This window comes from Seriola lalandi, unplaced genomic scaffold (assembly GCF_002814215.2).
Source record: "Seriola lalandi dorsalis isolate HSWRI2012SDOR001 ecotype SW California unplaced genomic scaffold, Sedor1 jcf7180002054504, whole genome shotgun sequence".
Taxonomy (NCBI): Eukaryota; Metazoa; Chordata; class Actinopteri; order Carangiformes; family Carangidae; genus Seriola; species Seriola lalandi.
In genome coordinates, this window is record NW_019525057.1 from 350,945 (window position 1) to 372,340 (window position 21,396).

At 44.3% G+C, this 21,396-nt stretch overlaps 1 protein-coding gene across 1 annotated transcript in view; it reads right to left on the reverse strand.

Annotated features, from left to right (window-relative positions):
- Positions 1–21,396, reverse strand: part of magi2a (membrane associated guanylate kinase, WW and PDZ domain containing 2a) — a 219,592-nt gene that overhangs the window by 30,487 nt on the left and 167,709 nt on the right. The window contains exons 7-11 of the mRNA XM_087175818.1: positions 20,808–20,865; positions 19,417–19,538; positions 17,931–18,236; positions 16,903–17,085; positions 9,722–10,405 (exon numbers count right to left, since the gene is read on the reverse strand). Coding sequence (XP_087031944.1) covers positions 9,722–10,405; positions 16,903–17,085; positions 17,931–18,236; positions 19,417–19,538; positions 20,808–20,865 — 1,353 coding nt within the window. The remainder of the gene's footprint in view (positions 1–9,721; positions 10,406–16,902; positions 17,086–17,930; positions 18,237–19,416; positions 19,539–20,807; positions 20,866–21,396) is intronic.

Below are 21,396 nucleotides of genomic sequence, written 5' to 3' on the forward strand. Positions count from 1 at the left end.
CGGATGATGAAACAAAACTGTAAAAAGCATAACAGCAGCAGCAGATATCAGTACACACACACATACACACACACACACAGTAATGAAACACTCCAGCACTAGTTCTATAGTCAAATTCACAAGAGAATGTTTAAAAAAAAATAAATAAAAAAGTGCATGCTCCATCTTCTTGATTCAGTTTCTTTCCTTCCTGTCTTTCAAGTGCTGCCACGGTCTCCCCTCTGGGAAGCTACAAGCATATGCAAATGGAGGGATCAAATTATGGGGTGACTGCTTGAATTATGCGCCAGCCTTCCCAGTCTCGGCCTGGCGAGGCTCCAGTCACACTGTAAAAACATTCGTCTCACTGAGCCACCAGTGAAATGGTGACAACATGGAAATTAACAAAAGCAACAAAGAAATCCGGCAATGACTTTTTTCAGACTGTTCACTTCTCTCAGTCAGAATAATCCAAATAAAATTTTTAAACATCAAAACGCTTATGACAGCTTATTTTAAACTCAATGCCAATTTTGCTTTTATTGCACAGAGGGATATTTTATCAGCCCAAAACAAGAAAGAAGATATTGAAAAGTATGATAACAGCAAGGGACAGAGAAGATTTTTGCTTTTCTTCTCAAACAAAGTCCTTTTAATGACGAGCCAAAACACCTACATCAGAGCCAGTGTGAAGGACATGGAGAACAACAGAGGCGACAACAGAGCGGACCTCGTCGTGTGTGACAGAACCTGAGCTGAGCCGTACAGACAGGGGGGGAGGGGCACTACCCGGCATCACTGACCGAGGTGATCCTCGGGGCAGAGTCACTGTTTAGTCAGGCGTACCAAACACTTAGTTGGATGTGGGTGTCACAGTGCCCCGTGGCTAAAAGCTGAGAAGGGGCGAGAGACAGAAAGGAAGACTGAGAGGACGAGAGAGAGAGAGGGTGAAAGGAGCTGTCCGTGGTGCTGAAAGCCCTTAGACTGAATGCTAATCAGAGTTGTCAGCTCTGCCACACAGAGCTACATGAACCCTGTGGTGTCACACTTGCACTTAGCTCTAAGCTAAGCAGTGAGCTGTCCTACTGTAAGTGTAACTCTTTTCTGATGCAGGCACAACCAGTATAATGAGGGGAGAATATCTCACTTAAAATATCACTTGGACTGTCTCCATGATGAGAGCACTGAAGCCTCAAAATCCATAATGCGTGATTGTGCACACTTGTGTGTCGATGCTTATGTGTTTCACCCTCCGCCACGGCCCTGGCACGGCTTCGGGTAATGATGAATGAGAGTGGCTGCAGTCATGCCTCGTTTTCAGTTCCTGCCCAAAAACTGCAATTAAAGAGATTTGAACCGGCGAGGCTCTCTGCTCCGAGGGTGCCGAGTCGTCTAGCTTCTCTGGCAATAACGGTGCTTTTGTGATGAGGCTCCAAACGCCAGCGACCCACACAGCCTCCGCAACGTGACAAGTGGGAAAAAAGGTTCATGTGGGATGATTGTGATTCAGACGTCTGCTGGATGTGAAGAAGACATGGAGTCCCAAAAGTAAGAGTGAAAGTGAAAGATGGTTTTTGTAGCTATGTGCCATTTAACTGGTGGGAACATCATAATTTACCATCAATTTACATTTTTCTCTACCGTGATTTCAGGTCCACACAGCCACTTCAAAATGGAGCGAACTCAGTTAATCAGCTTTTACTTTCGTTTCTGAAGGTCACACAATAATATTCTGGCCGCTCCAGCACAAAAAGATGCTGCTGTACATTTTAATGGACAACAGGCTGAGTGAATGGAAGGACTACATTAGTTTAGACTTTGTGTCAAGGATGGAAAAGAAAAAGCTGGAATATCAACCTACCCCTGGCCCCAGACATGAGGAGCCCTAAAACCCCAAGGTTTGTCTGTATGACGACTCACGTTAAACCATTTAAACCTAGAACCATAAGAACATTCATCTCATGAAAAATTATTTGGCTGAATGCCATAAAAAAAGTTATCAGAGGCTGTATTACAGAAGCATTACTGTGTGTTCAGACAAACTCAAAGAAAAGTCAATAGAAAGGTGCAATTAGATATAAATTCACTAGGGGCAGCATAAACTGATGCAGAGATTTGATGCAAGAAATTCAGCTATATGCCGGGGTTTTATGAATCTGATTCATAAACGTACACAGATGAGAGGAAGAGAGAGAGTCTGGAGGGAAATAACAGCTAGTGAGCTCTGGGTTCAGTTAGAGGCTGAGCTGAACACAAACACACACAGGAACACACCCACAGACAGTGTGTTCTTAGCTTATAGCTAATGTCTGTGCAGCCGGCATGTCTGGGGCTGTTTGGGGTGAACCAACAGAAACGGTCAAACAGTCAAATTTGTGTGAATAATGCACGGCTTCACTGTCTGTCTGAAAATACCTTTGCGCTAAATGGCTGTTCCATGCTACTCACTTAAATATTACTGGTTCCTATTAGATTAAAGTCTGTATGCTATTTGATTTTGAGCACGAAATATAAAATCTTATTCCAAGAGGATAAAAAACATTTCATTTATGGAGCTCCATAAGAAAACCCTTACACACTACGTGAACTCCATAACAGACAGGTGACTTCATGTTTTTCTAGCTATTGCACAAAAGTTCAATTAGGTGTAAAAATGTTCATGGTTATGTGTCATCATAAGTTTCTAAAAATCATCAGGTGGATTATGGTTTAACAAAATTTGAATAAAAAAGAACATCTGCATTGGACGAACAAAAAAGCCAACCCTGACACATGAAACTGCCAGAGGTGCACACACATCCAAGCATTGGACACACTGGAGGCTACGTTTGTTTCACCCACACAAAAACACAAATCTCTTTAATTTCACAATGTGGAGCTAACACTAGCCCTTCAATTATTTAAATTAGGCTATGATAACACTAGGATTGATGGCAGTGGGCATGAATCTTTCAGCCCTTTATGAATATGTATCTCCGCCTCATGAGGACGGCTGGCAGCTTCACACAACATCCGCTGCAGAAAACGGATTCTATCCACTTCTATTCAAATGCCCATTCCACGTTCTCCCGATGTTCTCGAAAACCAGCCTCATTGTGGATGTGAGCAAAACTAATTGTTTGCGAGGCACACGGTTGAATATGCATGATATTAAAGCTCAAAACAGCACAATTTATTTAACCACGCTCATGCAGTCACAGGGTAATCACTCCACCCCATTAAAACCCAAATAGGAGCACTTGATTTGTTTAAGAGGCAACCAAGGTTAGTAATTCTACTCCTCCCACACACAGAGAGCCCAACTTTTGCCTGTGATTTAATTTTGATGGCAATAAGGCTAAACACCATCAGCTTTGCTTAACCCCTCCCAGCTCTCTGCTACAGTCTGATCTCAGCGTCTCGCCCTTCATGCTCAGGCCCCTGGCTGTCTTCCTGGGGCTGACAGGATGGGATATTGATCCCTGGCGGGCAGCTCCTCCAGGTCTGGAGCTGGTGGGGACAGAACTCTAAGTGTGAACACGGCTGACAGTCTGTGGTGGGCTGGCAGAGAGCCAAACTCATCACTCCCTTGCTCTCTCCTCCCTTTTTCTTTCTCTCTTTTGTTTCCAACTATTCTATCTTGCACACACACATCCAATGAATCACTGTCTAGTTACACACCGATTCCCTGGGAGGCAGGAGGAGGCTCAGTGAATCAAACCCTCCTTCTTTTCTTTCTCTGCAAAGCAGACCTTCACCTGAGGTCTGCATGGTTTTTAAAGCGGCCGCTGGCGATGCTGGTGCATGTGACTGGTCTCAGGTGAAGGGCCAAACTAGACAGCTGATTCATAATGCATGCAATTTACCCTTGGTAGTACAAGTAAGGGGAGTTTATGTAAGTGTGCGGAGGCTTGTGTACAGAAGGCTGCCTTGGGATAAGACGAGGAAAGTGTGTGCCTGGCTGTCGTGTAGGTGTGCGTACAACCTGTGTGAATCAAACCATGTGCCTCAGCGTTCGTGTGAGTGTGTGGGCGGGCGGCAGTGAGGGAGACTGCGGCATGTTAGGGGAAGCTAAATGAGTGTACATGTGAACGAGCTGAAAGTCTGCGGAGCAAATTACAGCCCTGCATCTCTGCTGGTGTGGCGATGAGGACACAGCCTGTTAATGGTCTAGATAGCCACTAATGAGGCTGTCTGCCATGCGTACACACGTACACACACACACACACACACACACACACATGCTGGCACACACACACAGGCACAATAATTACTGGTGATGAGAGACAGAGTGTCCATTTGTTGGGGAAAAAAATGGCTTGGGAGTCAAACCCAAATTTCAGGGATGGCTAAATATCATAACTTTATTATGAGAGTGGCCTTTTCAAGGTGATGCGACTTAATTGACTGGACGGTTTGATCTGGCTTCATTTTTTCGATGGCAGACTGGCGTCAGCTTTGCTCTAATGCCTCGCTGTTAATTCTGACTTGTTTGGGAGCTGCGACACAAGAGGAGCATAAAAAGCAAAATCTATCGAAAAAAAAAAGATCAACATAATTTCAGTGACATCCGAAACATAATCATTGACCACAGCTTTTAGATTTTGCTCGACATAAAGTGCTGACCTTAAAGAGATAATATGGCATTTTGGGAACAGTTGGAGGCATTTCTTGGCTGGGCACAGTTTCATCCTCAAGTCTCCAGTGACAATACTCTCTTTGGTACATTATAAACTACTTTGATAGCCTGGTGTAACTTAGTGTGGCTGAAGACTTGGTATTGTGCCAATTGATGTTGCTGGAGAAACAGTCAACCAATCACAGCTTCGCAGGCAGGATTAAGAATAGGAACGTGATCTTCCAGCAAAGCTTGGAAGCCAAAGCACGCAGCTACGTTCATTCTTTGATTAGCCAACTGTTAAATGCCGCTGGCGACAGCTCCAGTATGAGGGACAGATGTGTCGCTCTCTATAGACAAAAGTTAGAGCAAAACAAAACAAAAATCATCCTCACTGCCAAACAGAAACTGTCTCAAATGCACAGAATGACTCATTGACAAAAGTCTGGTATTAATGTGAGTGCACTCATCTCGAGTGAGAGCTGAACTTCTTCACTTTGAGATTTGTCCGTCTCTTTCACTTCACTGAAGATAAATATGGCGGCTTGTGCAGCAGCCTTTCACGTAGCGGACAATCTTTCTTTACAACAAACTCTAAAGCCTCGGCTCTGTTTGCACTGAAACTATTAAGTGGAAGATTTCCACATTTCCGTCCCGAATCTGACGCTGTGGTGCAGAATGATAAAAACAGTGTTACGTATGTTATCGGCTGCCTCTGTTCTCCCTGATTGTTAATGATGATTATAATTGTAAAATTGTAAAATAATAATAATAATAATAATAATAATAATAATAATAATGGTGGGTATAATCATGATTGTGGCAATGACTTCTTGATGTCAAAAAGCTACACATACTCTCCACATTACAGCAATAACTCAGTGCGGACTCTCTTCTGTGTCCATGACAACACCAAGCCAAGCGAGTCGAGTCTCACTGTGGCACGGTGGCTCTTTCTAATTCTCACTCTCTGATCACATCTTTTCTCTGCTGCTTTTTGTTTTTCTGTATCACTTCTCAATCTCTTTTCTAACTTTGACCTCCTCTGCTTTTTATCTGTGTGCGTGTGTGTGTGTGTGTGAAACCTGTAATTATTGATGAAGCTCAATCTGTGAACCTTCCCTCTCCTCAGCCTCAGCCAGTCATTTGTGATCTCTGATGCTGGACATTATGAGCCTGTCGCCATAGCAACGGCAACATAAAATAGCCGTAACAGTGTTGCTGGATTTGTGTTTTGTGGGATTTTGTGGAGTATGTGGGTGTTGTGGAGGCGTAGATGCTGTCAATCCCATCTCAACTTGACTTTCTTCTGTGTGTGTGTGTGTGTGTGTGTGTGTGTGTGTGTGTGTGTGTTTTCTCAGAGGCTGGATGTAAAGAAGTGGTAGCTCTGTCTGCAGGATAAAGGAGCTTTCATTAAAAGAAAAATTCAGTCATGTAGAAATCTGCACTCTTGCACTCTTTTAAACTTAGTCAGTTCATTCATCACCCCCCCCCACCAACACCCCCCACCCCGCTTCAGATTGTGTTTTCAGTCAAAATGATGAGTTGTGTGCTCGTCCCTGCACTGGCAAACATTTGGGGAGCGAGCCAGAGAGACGAGTGTGACAGTTGTTTGGTGACAGACATCAGTTGGTTCCCACCTTCCCTCTGTGGTTCAAGCCCTTAAAAAGGGAAACAGCCAGTTCAATTAGATTGTGTGGCCAGCGTCCAGTGGTCCTAAGTAGCAGGCCAAATTGTGGTGTGTTAAGAGAAAGAACATCAGTCCAGCAGCATGGTGACAGTTTTATTACGACGGGTAATAGCTTGGCTAAATGCTCGGAGCTGGCTTTTCTGTGGAAGCTGGGTGGGAACAGAGGATCGGCTGCACCTCAAAGCTCACAGTGGGTGCTGCGAGTGTGACAGATCTCGCACTTTAATCTGTAAAGTATTTCTACTGCTGGAAATGGTGTGAAGACGCACGAATAATGACATCAGTTTGCCAGTCCAAATGTCATGAAATCAAACCGACTCGATGCGGCGAGCGATTTCTGTGTCACGTCAGTTTCTATCGATTCTGTGGAATCACAGTCGATTTCCAAACAACTGCACACAAAAAACAACAAGACAAAAGTTTATGTGTGCGTAATAAACAAACATGACAAAAAAACCCAAACTGTGATGAAACAAACGGACCACAAGGACGTCAAAGCTAAAATTCTCACATCAGTTTTCATTGTAGTTTCACTTCAGATCAGCTTCACAGAGTCGTAACTATAATGACACTAAATAAATGGACCTTCATTAAAGAAGAGAGCATGCAAAACATTTAGCTTGACAGCAGCCCATCACCATGGAGCTACACTCCCATCAGCCATTCAGGCACTTGTATAGTATAGGGCTTCAACTAACAATTATTCATTATTAATCATTCAGTCAATTATTCCTAAAACTGGCCTATAGGGGTTAAACTGTCTCTCCCCTCCAGACTTTCTAATAAAGTCGTGAAAATATGAACAAAAAAAAAAGATTAAATTAAGTCTGCTATAATATAAACTGAGAGCTAATACTAAGCTGGAACTAGCGATCATTCGGTGTGATAACTGATTATTCTCGGTGTTTTTGTCCATTCACGCTCCCCTCAGTCAGTACTAGCAGGGTACTGGTGCTACTGTGGCCCCAGTCCCCTGCCTTTTTCTTTTTGCTTGTTACCTTTTAATACTGATATCTCCTTGCAATCCCTTGTGGGCGAGTTATGAGCAGTTGAACTGAAGATTGATTTCCTCTTCTCAGATCGTTTTAAAGAGGCCTGAAGAAGTAACAATAAATGTTTGGCACTAATCTCATCCACTAGCTTCATCTTGAGTGTGTGAACTGCAGAGGCAACCAAAGAGGTGAAGGTCAACATCACTAACATCACAAGACTTTAACAGAGATAACAGATCAGCAGATTTTCTCCATCATGAAGGAAAGAATTTAAGAATACAGAGATGACAAAGACTTGATTGTGACTGTTTTCTCCCAGGACGGTCTGAGCTCTCTGATCTTAATGAGCTTAAAGTCTCAATGTTTTCCTGGTAAAATCCTCAAAATACTCCCTAAAGATCCACAATGTCTAAAACCCCCGTCCGACCGGGACACGCTGGCACATTTTCTTACCCCTATCATTCTACATAAGTGTGTCAACCGCAGTGGTGCTACTGTTAGAGCAGACCGGGTGGCACTGACGACGCTAGCTTTTTTTTTTCTTCACCTCCAGCACCCACAGCTTGTCATGTCACAGGAAATCAACACAAACAGATGTGACACTGCACCCTGGCGTATTGTTGTGTGGTGGAGCTAAGCCGAATCCACATTTGGAATAATGAGATGAAATATAGCATGTAAATAATGTTGCCATTTTCTCCACGGGCCAACGGGCTGATTTTTTTTTCTTTAGATGGAAGCGTTTGTTTTGACCTTCCAAAGCTCCGCCGCAGCCGAAGGAAGTGGACAGATGGCGGGGGAGCGCTTCACCGTTAGCTTCCTGCGCAGATGGGAGACTGTGTGTTTTTTATGTTTTGTGTGTATGTGGGGAGTGTGTTGACAGATTGGTGATTTCTGAGATGGTGGCACAAAAAACTTTTGACCTCTCCCATGTGCGTACGTGTGTTTACATGGCAGACGATGCTACAGTGGTACTGACTTACTGATATTTATCTATCTCTCACTCTGGATTAGAAAAAAGACAACATCTCCTTCTCCTGGAGGCAAATTCATTCACTCCCGTTTCTCCATTTCCTGTTTTCGGCTCGTTGCTCACTGACAGAGACACGGGCAGCCTAATAAAGAAATAAATGGCAATAAATCTATTCAGAGGACGGTGCTGACCTTTGTGGCTGAGTCTCAGCGGTGTCTGTGGCACCAGGCAGTTGGCATGATGACTGCTATGTGACATTACACATCACAAAGAGGCGAAATACAGAACTGCATAGTGGTTCCACAAAAAAGCAAAACTCAATCCCGTGAGTTTGTGGGTTTAAAGTTCAGGTGTCTTCACTTAAGAGGATGCCAGGATAAATCTAGGACAGGTTAACTCAAAAGAGAAGCGTCATTTAACAACATTTAACGACACTGTTCCAGAGGCTGATCCTATCTGCTCGGCTGATGAAGAGAAGCTGTTGCTGTTTCTAGATTTAATTAAAATCTCCGACGTTTTTAATCTTCGATGTCGGTGCTCCGGCTGAGTCATCGCTGGCAGATGCACTGCCGCCGCAATTCAAAAAGAAGCAAATCTCAGATTGCTGGCGGATCACAGCAGGTTTACGCACAACTTATGTTCTGTCACTTGAGCCGCGCACACATTTAGGAAAGACAGTGACAGTGCATCTTTTCCTCTCTTGCTTACAGTGTCAAAGACGTTGCCATTAGAAGTAAACTGTCTGAAGGTTTCAGCCTTTCTGAGGAAGCGAATGTAGATGTTTAAACACACTCCGCACACTTCATCTCCCTCCCAACACACCGCACACGCACTCAGAATGCAGAAAACAGTCGGCTTCCTGTTGAGTCTGCAAATAACGACCCTGTGTGTGACTCACGAGAGTGAAGTGCATAATTATGATTCTCTTAGGGACACATGTTCTGAAAAACACAGGGCAGAAAGCACTTCAGAGCCATTTGCAGTCCATCAGTATTTTGTTGAAAACTGCTACTTTTGACATGCGTTAATCTGGGGGCTTTTATTTGTGGCTGGAAAAAGAAGGTAAAATTTATAAAACTGTCATGATAAAAAAACAAAAAACTCTTCAATCAATGGATATTTGTTGACCACTAGGAGCTACAGCTCAGTGAGCAGAGTAAAGAAGTATGTATTTAAATACGGTGAAATAAAGCTGTTTTTCTCTGAGTAAAGAAAAGAGGACCAGGAAGGCCACTCGAGATGAGCTGCGCATCAGTCAGCCATTGTTGAGCACTGCAGAGCTGTATAATAGGTTTCTGTGGTCTTTGGATTTGACCACACATACAGACACACTTAGCTATAATGGTAAAAGATGACATAGATGAATAGGCAGGCAAATATGCAGCTAGAGAGACAAATATGGAGTAGATGTGGAGAGATTAAAGCGCTCCTGCTGAGCCAGCCATCTCCCACACACCATCCCTACCTGCAGCCGCTTGAGATGCTCTTACCTGTTCCTCCTCTCTGAACCACCAGGCTGGTCTCAGCTCCAACAGCACACTCCTTGAGCAGCTCCACCACCTGGGTGTGTGAGAATCCCTGAACCGGCTGCTTGTTAATCTCCACGATCAGATCTCCCTCACACAGGCCCGGGCAGCCCTGAGGCTCCAGAACCTGTTTAACGCGCTGGCCCGTGGCGCTGTCCGCTATAGTGAAGCCAAAACCGTCCATACCCTTCACCATGGTCAGTGTCAGCAGCTCCCCCTGGGTCGCCCCCGACGACGCCATGGAAACGCTGTCAGGAGGCGTGGTGCCGGTGGTGGGAGGAAGGGATCCATCTAAGTGGGTGTCGCCCGGGTGAGGCGGGAGCAGCTGCTGCTGCGCACCGACCTGGTCCTGACCGGGGTCCGTGACGAAGCGCGCCGTGCGGGAGAGATAGTCCAGGTAGTTGTCGTAGCCCGTCCTGCCGTTCACCATGATGGGTCGCTGCTCCATGATGCCCAGCGGGGAGATGATGGTGGTGGTGGTGTTGTTGTTGGTGTTGGCGGCTTCCTCCGGGTCGTAGGGCAAAGGGTAGCCGCGGCACAGGACGAGCGTCACGCTTTGGCCGATGGGCACCGACTGAAAGAGCTTAACCACATCGGCGTGGGTGGTGCCCAGGACGCACACGTCGTTGATGTAGACAATGACATCACCTGCAGATTAAAGAGTGGACAGGGAGAAACATGACAGTCAGGTGTGACAGCTCAACTCTATGTTGTGTGATGTGATCTGAATCACCTGCAGACACACACAGGTGTTTTTAATTACTCTCGCAGGTTGAAGTAGGGTGGAACTATGCTGGTAAATTTGTGATGTCATCAAACGATGGCCCCATCAAGCCCAGTTTGTACACGCCCACACACAGTCCTGAGATTTTATTAGGCAAATAACAGAAAACACCTGTGTGAGTAGGAGCTTTCATATCTCCGATTTAAGCAGCCAAGTGACCAACTTCCACAATATGCTCCTCTGGTAAAGCATCATGGGAGCTGCAGTTTTTTGAATGCTGACAAACTGACGACAAGGAGTTCAAATTCAGGACGCCAAACACAAGGAACATGTTTGACCCTTGCAGCAATGAAACGAAGCTTCACTGAGTTACAGCCGGTGGATGGTGAGTTGATATCAAGGGCAGTATTACAGAAGATCTTATCTCTTATCTCCGTCCCAGATCCCAGATATCTATTGATCTGGATTCAATCTTATTTCATCCTATTTTATCTCAGGTTAGGAAATCCTAAATACTTAATCCAACATTGATTATCAACTTTTATTTTTGTTACCTAGCAACCAGCGCTACTTTCTTCATCTCATCTAGTTGAGGTATTTTTGTAACCCATTATATTTTTCTCTTTGAAACGCCCCTCAGTGAATAAGCTCCTCCATATTTCCCTGGTTGTGTAGAAGCAACTAAAGAGCAGCCGTATGGATTAAACCAGGTAGCTAAGTGGTGGAAAAGTGAAAGTTAAGACAGCTTAACAGTTATCCTAAAGTGAGGAGAGTTTAATTAAGATTTTGGGAAGTTAGGGAACTCGTGTAACACACTTTTCCCATCTTAATTACCATAATTACCAAACAGTTAAGACAAGATCGGCAGTTTAGGAAGTAAGTCTGAAATACGGCCCCAGGACTGCAGGTCTCTAGGGCTGTTCCAGTCCTCGATCAGCCGAACAGTATATCAGCACGGTCTCTCCTTTGCTTCCCCTTACAGCCATAAACCATATCTACAGATACACATTACCACAGATTATGTCTTATCTGCCTTTCAAGTGTAAAATAGTGCAGATGACAAGTGGCTAAAATGTTTGCCTTTCATGGCACAGAGTGCTTTTATTTGCTTACTGCAATATACTGCACTGTAGATAAAACCTAGCTGACAATTAAATACTCCCACACAAAGGAGCTCCACATCCAGCCTTATCTTTGCCTCAACCAGATTACTAAATATAGTGTTTTGTGCTCCACTGTGCAGGCACCATGCAGGTTTTAAAACACTGCGCAAGTGGGAACACACGGCATGAACCATAATAAGGTCTGACAAACAGCCTTACCTGGGTTGATAATGAAAACACTTATTTTCTAATTGCAGGCATAATTGTCAGGCTATTTAGAGAGAGGGCAGGGAGAGTGTGTGAGTGTGTGTTGCGAGGACAGAGAGTGAAAAACAAAGATCCTTCATGATTAATAAGCAAAGCGTGTACTTTAGTGATTGGCCCTCACCTTGCTAACCACAAGCTCCATCCTTTCCAATTTTCCTAAAACGTGAGCCGGAGACTATAATAGCACTAATGGCCGGGTCAGTGACACGTTTTCTATAACAACATGTCAATTCATATCGATTTCCTGCAGTGATTGCTGAACTGGAGCCAAGCGTCTGACCCCTCTGAGTGACAGCAGCCAAGGTAAATGGAAGTTAAAGGTCCTATATTTTACATTTTCCGGTGTTTTATTTTGAAGTGTTGACATCCATAAGAAGATGTATTTGTGGTTTTAAGAACCAAAGAGCATCTCAGTGTAGTTTTTCATCTCCTCTATCGGGCTTCTCTCTGGAGCTCAAGCAACAACAGGCTCTGAGCCTCTCTTCTGATTGGCTGACTGTTTTCTGAATGATCAAATAGAAATGTATCAGATTTCAGGTAAAACACTCAGAGAAACTAAATCCTGCAAGGTTGGAGGGTGGGTTCGGGTGGGCGGAGCCTGGGGCATGGCTGAGGGCGGTGACTGCCTTGTTGTGCCATCACAAAGTTAAATAAGTCCTGACGGCTTGTTTTAAGGCTCAGTTTCTGAATACAGGCTGTGTGCATTTCTTTGTGGACTGAGCGCTTTGATACTTTCACAGTATTAATATAGAACCTAGACCTGCTTTATAATCAAGAACGAGATGGAAATATCACTTTACAGAAGATGGGACCTTTAAGATATCACAGAAATAGTCTCTCTCTCTCATTGTAAACTGTGTTGCGGACAAGCGCTCCAAGTTTTAACGCTCTGGCAGTACCGGCAGAGCGAACTCACATCTCGAGGCAGCTTGACGTGAGGGAATTCTTAATTAATCCGGGTAAACTCGGCCGACATTTGCCTTGAGCGCTGGTGTCAGAATCAATAGTTGAGCACACTGGCAGAAAACAAATGATGGTATCCTGACCTCGTGGTGCCCTTGCCATGCCCATATCTCTCATTCTTTATGACCAGGGAGGAAATGGAGAGAGAGAGAGAGAGAGAGAGAGAGAGAGAGAGAGAGAGAGAGAGAGAGACGGAGGGCATCAGTTTGTTTTACAGATTTTGAGATATAGTATCAGCTTCTGACGCTTGCAGACAGCTCAGCATCAGAATACAGTGGAGATGAAAGGACTTCTGTTTGTGTTGGTCAGAGCATTTACAAAATTACGTCTGAAAGACTCAAGAGCAACATCTGTTTCAAGACAGATCGCTCCTGTTATTGTGGATTAGCTCTTTGGCTTGTGATCCAAATTTCACTCACGACTCCTTATCAGTAGTTACGCATTTCTATGAACTGTGAGCACCTTGAGCAAGGAGGAATTTTTACCCGCTCATGTTGTATATACATTCAGTTTTGAGTTCTGCCTCTCTCGTATTTCTAAAGCAACAAAGCAAAAACAGAAACCTGTAGCAACAAACAGCCTACTCTTTTCTCTGTCCATGGTTTCAAAAAATTTAAACAGATTTCAAGCAGACAGGGATTTTAACATTCTCATGTTTAATTTCAGTCATTTTTCTGAACAGTATTTTACAAGAAAAAAATTTTCCTCTTTGCTATCCTGTTAACATCTTGCAACTCTCAGATTCACGCTGTGACCCCTCGAGGGTTCTCAACGCCCAGGTACTGCTTGGGATAATCTACAGAGCTGTCTGTCAACAGGTATTAGCATTTCTTCAGGAGAAAGTAGTTTCTATGAAAGCTCTCAGTGAGGTCTGAGGATTATAAAGAGTAACTAGAGCCACTGTTTCTCTGACATTCTGCTGTTAATTCACAGTAAGTGCTGTGAGCACCACAAATCACATCCAAGTGACAGAGATTTCAAAACTAGACAAGGCTGGGTACTATAGGGCTTTTGTAATTTGGCTAAAAGGACCCTTAGTAAACACATATGGTCACAAACAGAAGCGTGGATGAAAGGGAAGAGAAATGAACACATCAACAGAGAGAGAGGGCCGAGACAAAGAGACACTCATGGCCACCAAACAGCCGTCTCTCCAACCATTATACAACCTCCTGCAGGTCCCTTGTATACTGTAAATCACACTGACCTTAACTGTAAACACCACACCTCGCTGGGACCAAGGCCCACGCTCGCAGCGGCCACTTCATCTTTCAATGTCCCGCCCTTGCATATTCCTTATGACATATTCATCTCCGGCTAATGGTGCGTTCAACAGTCTGCGGACGTAATGAGAGGTCTCGGTGGCCCCGCCGAGAAGACGAGGCCGCGGCAACAGAGCAGTTTAGATTCTCAGCAGGGTGTGCGCATTTTATTAAGTAATGATCTTTAGCATGTGCTGCTAACTAGCTTGCGACAGACAGTAATAACCTTGTGTTTCTTCTGAGGCTGAGGAGCACATTGTTAACTAGCTGCATGAATTTGTGGTGTTGAAGGTTATATTAACAATAAAGTCCTGATTAGCACATTCAGAGTATAATATCACACTCTTCTGCACCTCTGAAATCAAGGACCAACTATTTTCAAAAGAACTAAGAATTATTATTGAAAAATTCTAATGTAATCACTCTATATTGAAATTTGATATGAAATAAAATAAGGCTTTTTTAAGATTTACCCTAAGCTAAGCTAAACCTTCAATTTACACATTAGTTCATTTCAGTTGTGTGTTTTTACAGGTGCTCTTGATGAAGAATGTATAATAAATTGAATAAATTGACACTGGATCAGTTAAAATGTCTTTTTTCAGTGTCTTATCTGAGATGAACACACATTGTAGTGTATGGACACAGTTGAGCAGAGTAACCCTCTGGTGCTGAATGAGTGTTGCAGCAGTTAAGACTCCCAAGTCTGAAGCATACTGTACTAACAAACCCACTTGATTTTTCATTAAACACTGCCTCTGGCATCCAAATTAAGCCTCTCCACTTCAAGCTAACGCAGCTCTTTGCTCTGTATTCCACAAAAATATCATGGCTAATGAACCCAACACACACATTTCCTCTACAGACAAAAATAAATCCTACAAAAAATGTAATTCTATGAAAAACAGTACATTTCTACATAACTGCACTGCATGTGTTGGAGCTGTTATACATCAGAAACTTAATAATAATAATAAGTGTTTGAACATGTTCTCCCTGGTTGTGTAATCACGTCATGGAGACAGCCAGGAGGGGTCACGCAGGAGAAAGCCACACAAATTATCTATGTGGAGTTGGGAATTTCACACCTCTGCAGGCCTGGGTTTCCTTAGTGTGGGCTCTGTGATCGTGCTCGCTCTGCCACTGCAGAAGTAGGACACAAAGTCTGGGGAGGCAAGGGGGGTGGGGGGGTGGGTTGGTGGGTTGGCGGAGTGGAGGGAGGATGGCGAGGCAGAGACGGAGATGAGCTGATGGGAGATAGTGGCGGCGTGGAGACAGGAGGTGAGGAAATAGAGAAGTGGGAGGGATTTCTTAATTATTTCTGGGGAGAGTGTACATGACAAAAGAGAGGGGAATTCTAGATGGGGGGGGGGTGTTTCATATGCAGTATAGTCAGGAGAAGCTTTATTAGTCATTAACGGCTCTATTGTGGACTGCTGCATCCACACTTTTAAAAGCTGGAACTACTGCCTTGTGGTTGTATGTTTCCAACAAGCAGTCATGTTGCACTTTACATCCACGTCTCTCCAGACTCATATAATATATGTTGTGAAGACTTTGTGAGTTATGGCCAAAAATGGGCTTTGTGCGGTCACAGTGATCTCGACCTTTGCCCGCTAAATTCTAATCTGTTCATCCTTGAGTTCAAGTCGATGTTTGTGGCGCGTGTAATGAAATTCCCTCCAGATGTATCGCATCCACAAGAACGGGACTGACATGAGATCACAGTAACCTTGACCCCTTGACCTCGCTACAATCGACTCAGTTCATCCTGAGTCCAAGTGAATGTTTGTGCAAAATAAGAAAGAAATTCTCTCCAAGTGTCAATGAGATACGGATGGACAGACAACCTGCAAACATAATGCCTGAGGCCACAGCTGTCTGCGCCGCCGAGACGTAAAAAAAAACAAACATTTGACCCAATGTTCTGAGAGAAGTTATCACAACCACAAGGTAACATAACCAGTCAAGTGTATTTTGAAGAAGAGTATTCACTTTACTAAAGAGGAACGTCCCTGAGCAGCGCACTTCCTGTGATAAATGAGCACTACAACCTCAGTGTTTGCTCCGGCATTTACAGATAGAAACATCATTGCATGCAGAGAGCAGTGACAAAACCTGCTACTTCTTTTCCCTTGACCTTTACTACAGATGGTCTCTCTCAGAGTTACTGTGTATATGTGTGTGTGTGTGTGTGTGTGTGTGTGTGTGTGTGTGTGTGTGTGTATCAGTGCATATATGCTGCAGTCCCACCCCCATGTGGCCACAACCAGGAGTTATTGTGCTCAAAGTCCCTTTCATGATTAATGGAAGAACAAAACTCTGCAGTCGGTGCGCGCCCGTACACACACGTTTATGGAGGAATAGTGCAAGCTTGGCAAGCTGCACCTGCAAACACACACGCATACACCGAATTTGCATTATTGGTTAGTGTGCGTGAATGGGGAAACTGCACTTTTGGTCATTTCGTCTTAAAGAGGAAGTTAAATACATCTCTGAATAAACTGCATATGCACATGTGCAAAATTGCACTAAACCTTTTTTTTTTTAGCTGTATGCCGATAAATGGACCAAAGCCACATCTAACTGTTTGCTGACATTCACAGTGATACATGACCTGCTGAAAATTATGTATTTGTTATGTGTAAATACAAGTATCTGAACTGTACGACCTTAGTTTGTTGTCCTACACGTGACGCTTGCTCATTGACTCTGTGTGTTCTCATGAGGCTCATGTGTTAAGTATTTTACCCTGGCAGGTATATAAAGATCTTTCCTGGTTAAATAAAGGTCCCCGGTTGCATTTCAGCCGAGCCTGACGCTTACCTGTGGCCATCTTTCCGTCAGCTGCAGCAGGCCCATCGGGGATGACACTCTTGACCTGGAGGAATTCGTCGGGCTCGTCGCCTCCGATAATAGTGAAGCCGAAGCCCATGTTGCTCTTTTGGAGTGACGTGGACAAGAAACTGCCTTTCAGCTGAGTGGGGTCCCGCGTGAACAGCGGCTTCTCTATAAAGGACACATAGATGCGCAAATTAACCAGATGGAAACATCAATACTTAATAGGTTTTATAGCAAAGACTGAAAGGACCTGGTGCGGGGCAGTGCTCACAGGGTGGGGGCATGGGTAAAGCTTATCCAGTAAGATATGGGTGTAGCCACAGGAAAACTGGCAGGGTATGATCTTAACTGCAAAACAGCAAACTTGGACAGAGGTGAGGCTGGTGGTGCTGACAGATGCAGGTGTGGTTCAACAGTTTTGGCTCCAGTGCAAAGTAAAAAATAAGAAATCCCTCCTTGCACCCCCAAAAACACGGCGGTGGGCAGAAGGGGTGCAGAGAGCATCAGTGGTGCAGGTCTTCAGTCCTGCCCCGAGGCTACCAAAGAAGCAGCAAAATATGGCAAATGACATGCTGTCAATTGGGGATCAGGTCCAAGAGAGGATGCTTGGGAGGGTTAAAGGGAGAACTGGGAGATTTCTGGAGGAGGGAGAGCTGGGAGACGTCTGGAGGAGAAGCGCCTTGTGTAGGAATGAGAGGATCTCAGCCAACAAGCTTAGTCACACTTAACCAAGTCCCCCATCTTTTCACCTCGGAGAGGAGACGTGGCTAGTGTGCTAGTTAACATCCTTTGTTTGCCGTCACTGGTCCAGACACAGACTGAGTGATTACACTCTGTGCCTGCCTCTGCCAGCCGATAAGACATGTCATGGTACATGTTCGTCACACAAATCCCTCAACTGTCTTAAGGGAAAAGCTTGCTTACGAGCTAGCATGCTTACAGTAAGTCAAACGAGCGCAGGCAGCCATGAGAACGACAGTCAGCCTCCTCTGCTTCTCTCTTGGCCTACTTACTGACAAAGTGCCACAGGGAGAGGGGGCTACAGACAGGCTGCTCTAGCACCACAGCGCAGGCGGAGGTGTGAAGTGGCTGATGCTGCTGCTGGTGGTGCTGGTGGGGGCACATATTCATCCGCCGAGTCAGAACGCGCCTCAGTGGGGAGACGTCGGCGGAGGAGGAGGACGTAGTGTATGCGGCGGCCCTGCGACCCAGAGTTGGCGAGTGGGAGAGGTCGCCGAGGCTGTGGCAGCGCTCGGGCACTGGGCCGACCTGCGCGAGGGGGGATCTGGGGAGGGTGGCACAGGGGCTGACATCCTCCACTGGCATCAAAGTTTGGAGAGAAAAAAGGAGGAGGAGGAGGAGTAGGAGGGAGGAGGTGGGGAGAGGGAGGAGAGAGAGCCTCACTGGAATGTACACAGAGTGTAACCACGGAGACAGGCTCTCGTCTCAGAGCGGTGGACTACTACGTTACTACGGAAACAAACCTCCACTTCACCAGTCCAGACAGTCTTTTTCTAGCAGTACATCCTACTGCTATGGCTGCTGCAGAGTGAGCACTGGAATCAGGCAGCAACAAACCAGTCATTAAACAAAACAGTGAATCACATTCAAGCCCACATGTTCACTTGGGAAGTGCAGCAGTTATATGACCGACAAGTGTTATTATCAGTCTCAACAAAACACAGGCGAGTGAACTGTCTGCTGCATCCTACTGTCAATCGCCGTAACAGTCCTGTTCCCTGCGTGAGTCCTGAATTGTTTGGTGTTGAACAGATCAACAATACACCAAAATATTTCAGTTGACACATGATCAAAAATTGGAATGGTTATTGACTTTTTCATGTGTTTCATAAGTTTGCTTTTATTTTCTCACAAGCCTGGAAAACAATTTTTCAAAGTATCAAGAAGGTTTTCAAATAGTCTTTAATTTAGTTGAAAATATTCAAGCAGCTTTCCTGATCTGGTTTAATCTGTGGTGTCTTGTAAGCCCACAGTCGTATGCACGACACTGTACTTAAACCTTCGCTGATTCTTATGAAGAATTCACTCCAGCTATTGAAATTAATTTGTGTTCATTTGTGTTACTCATTAGACACTTTCAGAGCTGTAATTAATGCATTTTGTGAGTGGATACTTTAAGGTAAACCCCAATTCTAAATGAATAATCCACCAAAAATATATGTTTATTTACTTTTAAGCAGCTCTGGTTATAATCAAACAAACAAAAAAAGCGTGACAAATCTATATATATCAAATTGAATATACTATCTGAAGCTAATGAGAGACTTAAGGAGGCAAATAAAAGTAGTTCAGAGACACTATTTCTGACAGGGAACTGGAAGAGTTAACAACATAATACTCATTATTCATATACAACCGACTGAGCTATAGTGATTATTGTCTACAAAGATACAGATAGATTATGAGCATGACTACAAATCGCAAGAAATCACCTGGGTTTGTTGTTCAAAAGCCCAGACACCAGTGAGGTGGTCTTACCTCTGTAGATGGTGGGAAGGGGCAGTGAGGACAGACCCTGGCTTTGCATCTGCTGCTGCTGCTGGAGTCTCCTCTTAGCCTCCAGGACTGGGTTCTCAAACTGGGTCCTTCTATTTATATGACTACGATGATGAAGAAAAACAAAACAAAACAAACAAACAAAAAAAACAAAAAACAGGAGATTTTCAGATTTCACGATGTCCTGCTGTAACTTCACTTAGCCCTCCCTCTCGGCAGAGATCAGATCTAAAAAATCACTTGCAGCAGCTATTGCTGTGATGATTAATTAAATGGCCGGTCCCCACATTATGTAACAGAGCTGCAGAATGACTTCGCTGAGTATAAAAGAACAAACGACTGATTCTGAGCTTTTCTTCCATCTCATAACCAGAATTATGTGAATCAATGACTGGGAGGAAACCTGCACATGAAACAGTGATTTCCTTTAACGTCCCACGTCGTTCTTAATTTAGTTTGCAAGAGGGAAGATAGTCAACGACTACAAATACTGTAATTTGCCAGTGTGAAATAATTAGTCATCATTAGATACTTCCCCTCACTCTTAGAGACTGCATTGTGCACTCACTCACTCACACACACACACACACACACACACACACACACACACACACACACACACACACACACACACCATCTTTCTCTCCTCTCCTTATCTTTTAATGAACACCCCAGTATGACACTGATAATTACAAAACAGCGAGTATACTTTTTACATAGTTACATAATTTCAAGATCTGACAACTTCTTTCATGTTATTTACATGACGGCGAATCGGCACAATAAGAGAGAGAGAGAGAGAGAGAGAGAGAGAGAGAGAGAGAGAGAGAGAGGGGACTGCAGTATGTAAGGCGGTGTGTTAGTCAAGTGTCATTCTGGAAGGTTTTCTTAAGCAAAGTCAAGCCAAATGACCCCCCCCCACTGTCTAAAAATAGAGCCTCGTCCCTCTGCCCCAGAGTGGAGAGCATCCAGCCAGAGAAATGACACCTCTGAACATGAGGGGAGACGCAGTTCAATAGAGAGGACAGGCTCCTGCAGCAGTGGCAGTGTAGATACACGGTCGTGGATGTGGATGAAGAGACATGCAGAATGTTTAAAAAGAGATTTCAGCTCATGAGCTAATCTACAGATATAGATGCGCTATGAGTGCTTGAGACGCAGTGATGACACAGAAATATGGATAAGCACACACAGACAAATACCCCCCCCCCCCCACAAACAAACAGAGAGCCGTCAGCAGGCAGACAAAGGGAGCAACCGCTTCCTGGCTGCAGCGCCAGACTGCTCCTAATAAATATGATTAATACAGCACCAGCGGGCTACATTGGAAATCAAAAGCAAGCCATTACATATTAAAGATGTACCCGACTTACTCGACATAGTAGCTGCCGTAAATGGGGTCATCGATTTTCTCCCAGCCGTACGGAAGCTCTGTAATAAAAAAACGAAAAACAAAACAGCAGTGAGACAACAATAATGAAAGGCTTATTTATTCTGTGATCTTGCAGCAGCATATTGATCTTGCATGAGAACACCTTTGGAGCAGAATTAGTTCCTTTACTGTCGGCGATTACCAGGATTTTGATGGTGCAGTAACATGTTAACTGGAGGGACTGCTGTTCTTTCTGAGCAGGCCGCATGTTCAGGCTTGTGAAATCTCATCTTTTATAAAAATTTGATAGTGACAAGACATGAGATAAAAAAAACACGACTGTGTGTTTTCTCAGCAGCTTGTCACATTGATTGATTTAAAGAGGCTACTGGCTCTTTAATGCTGTGCATCAAATACATCCCTCTCCAAGAAAAAAAGTTGCAAAATAACACCAAATATTGAGAGATCTAGTGGCTGAATTTTAATCGGTTAAATATTTATGCCCCGCATCTTCTCCATGCTGTAAATGTTGTGTTTTGATGTGGGAACTTTGCATAGATTAACAGCTTGAACTAGAACAAGCACAAACT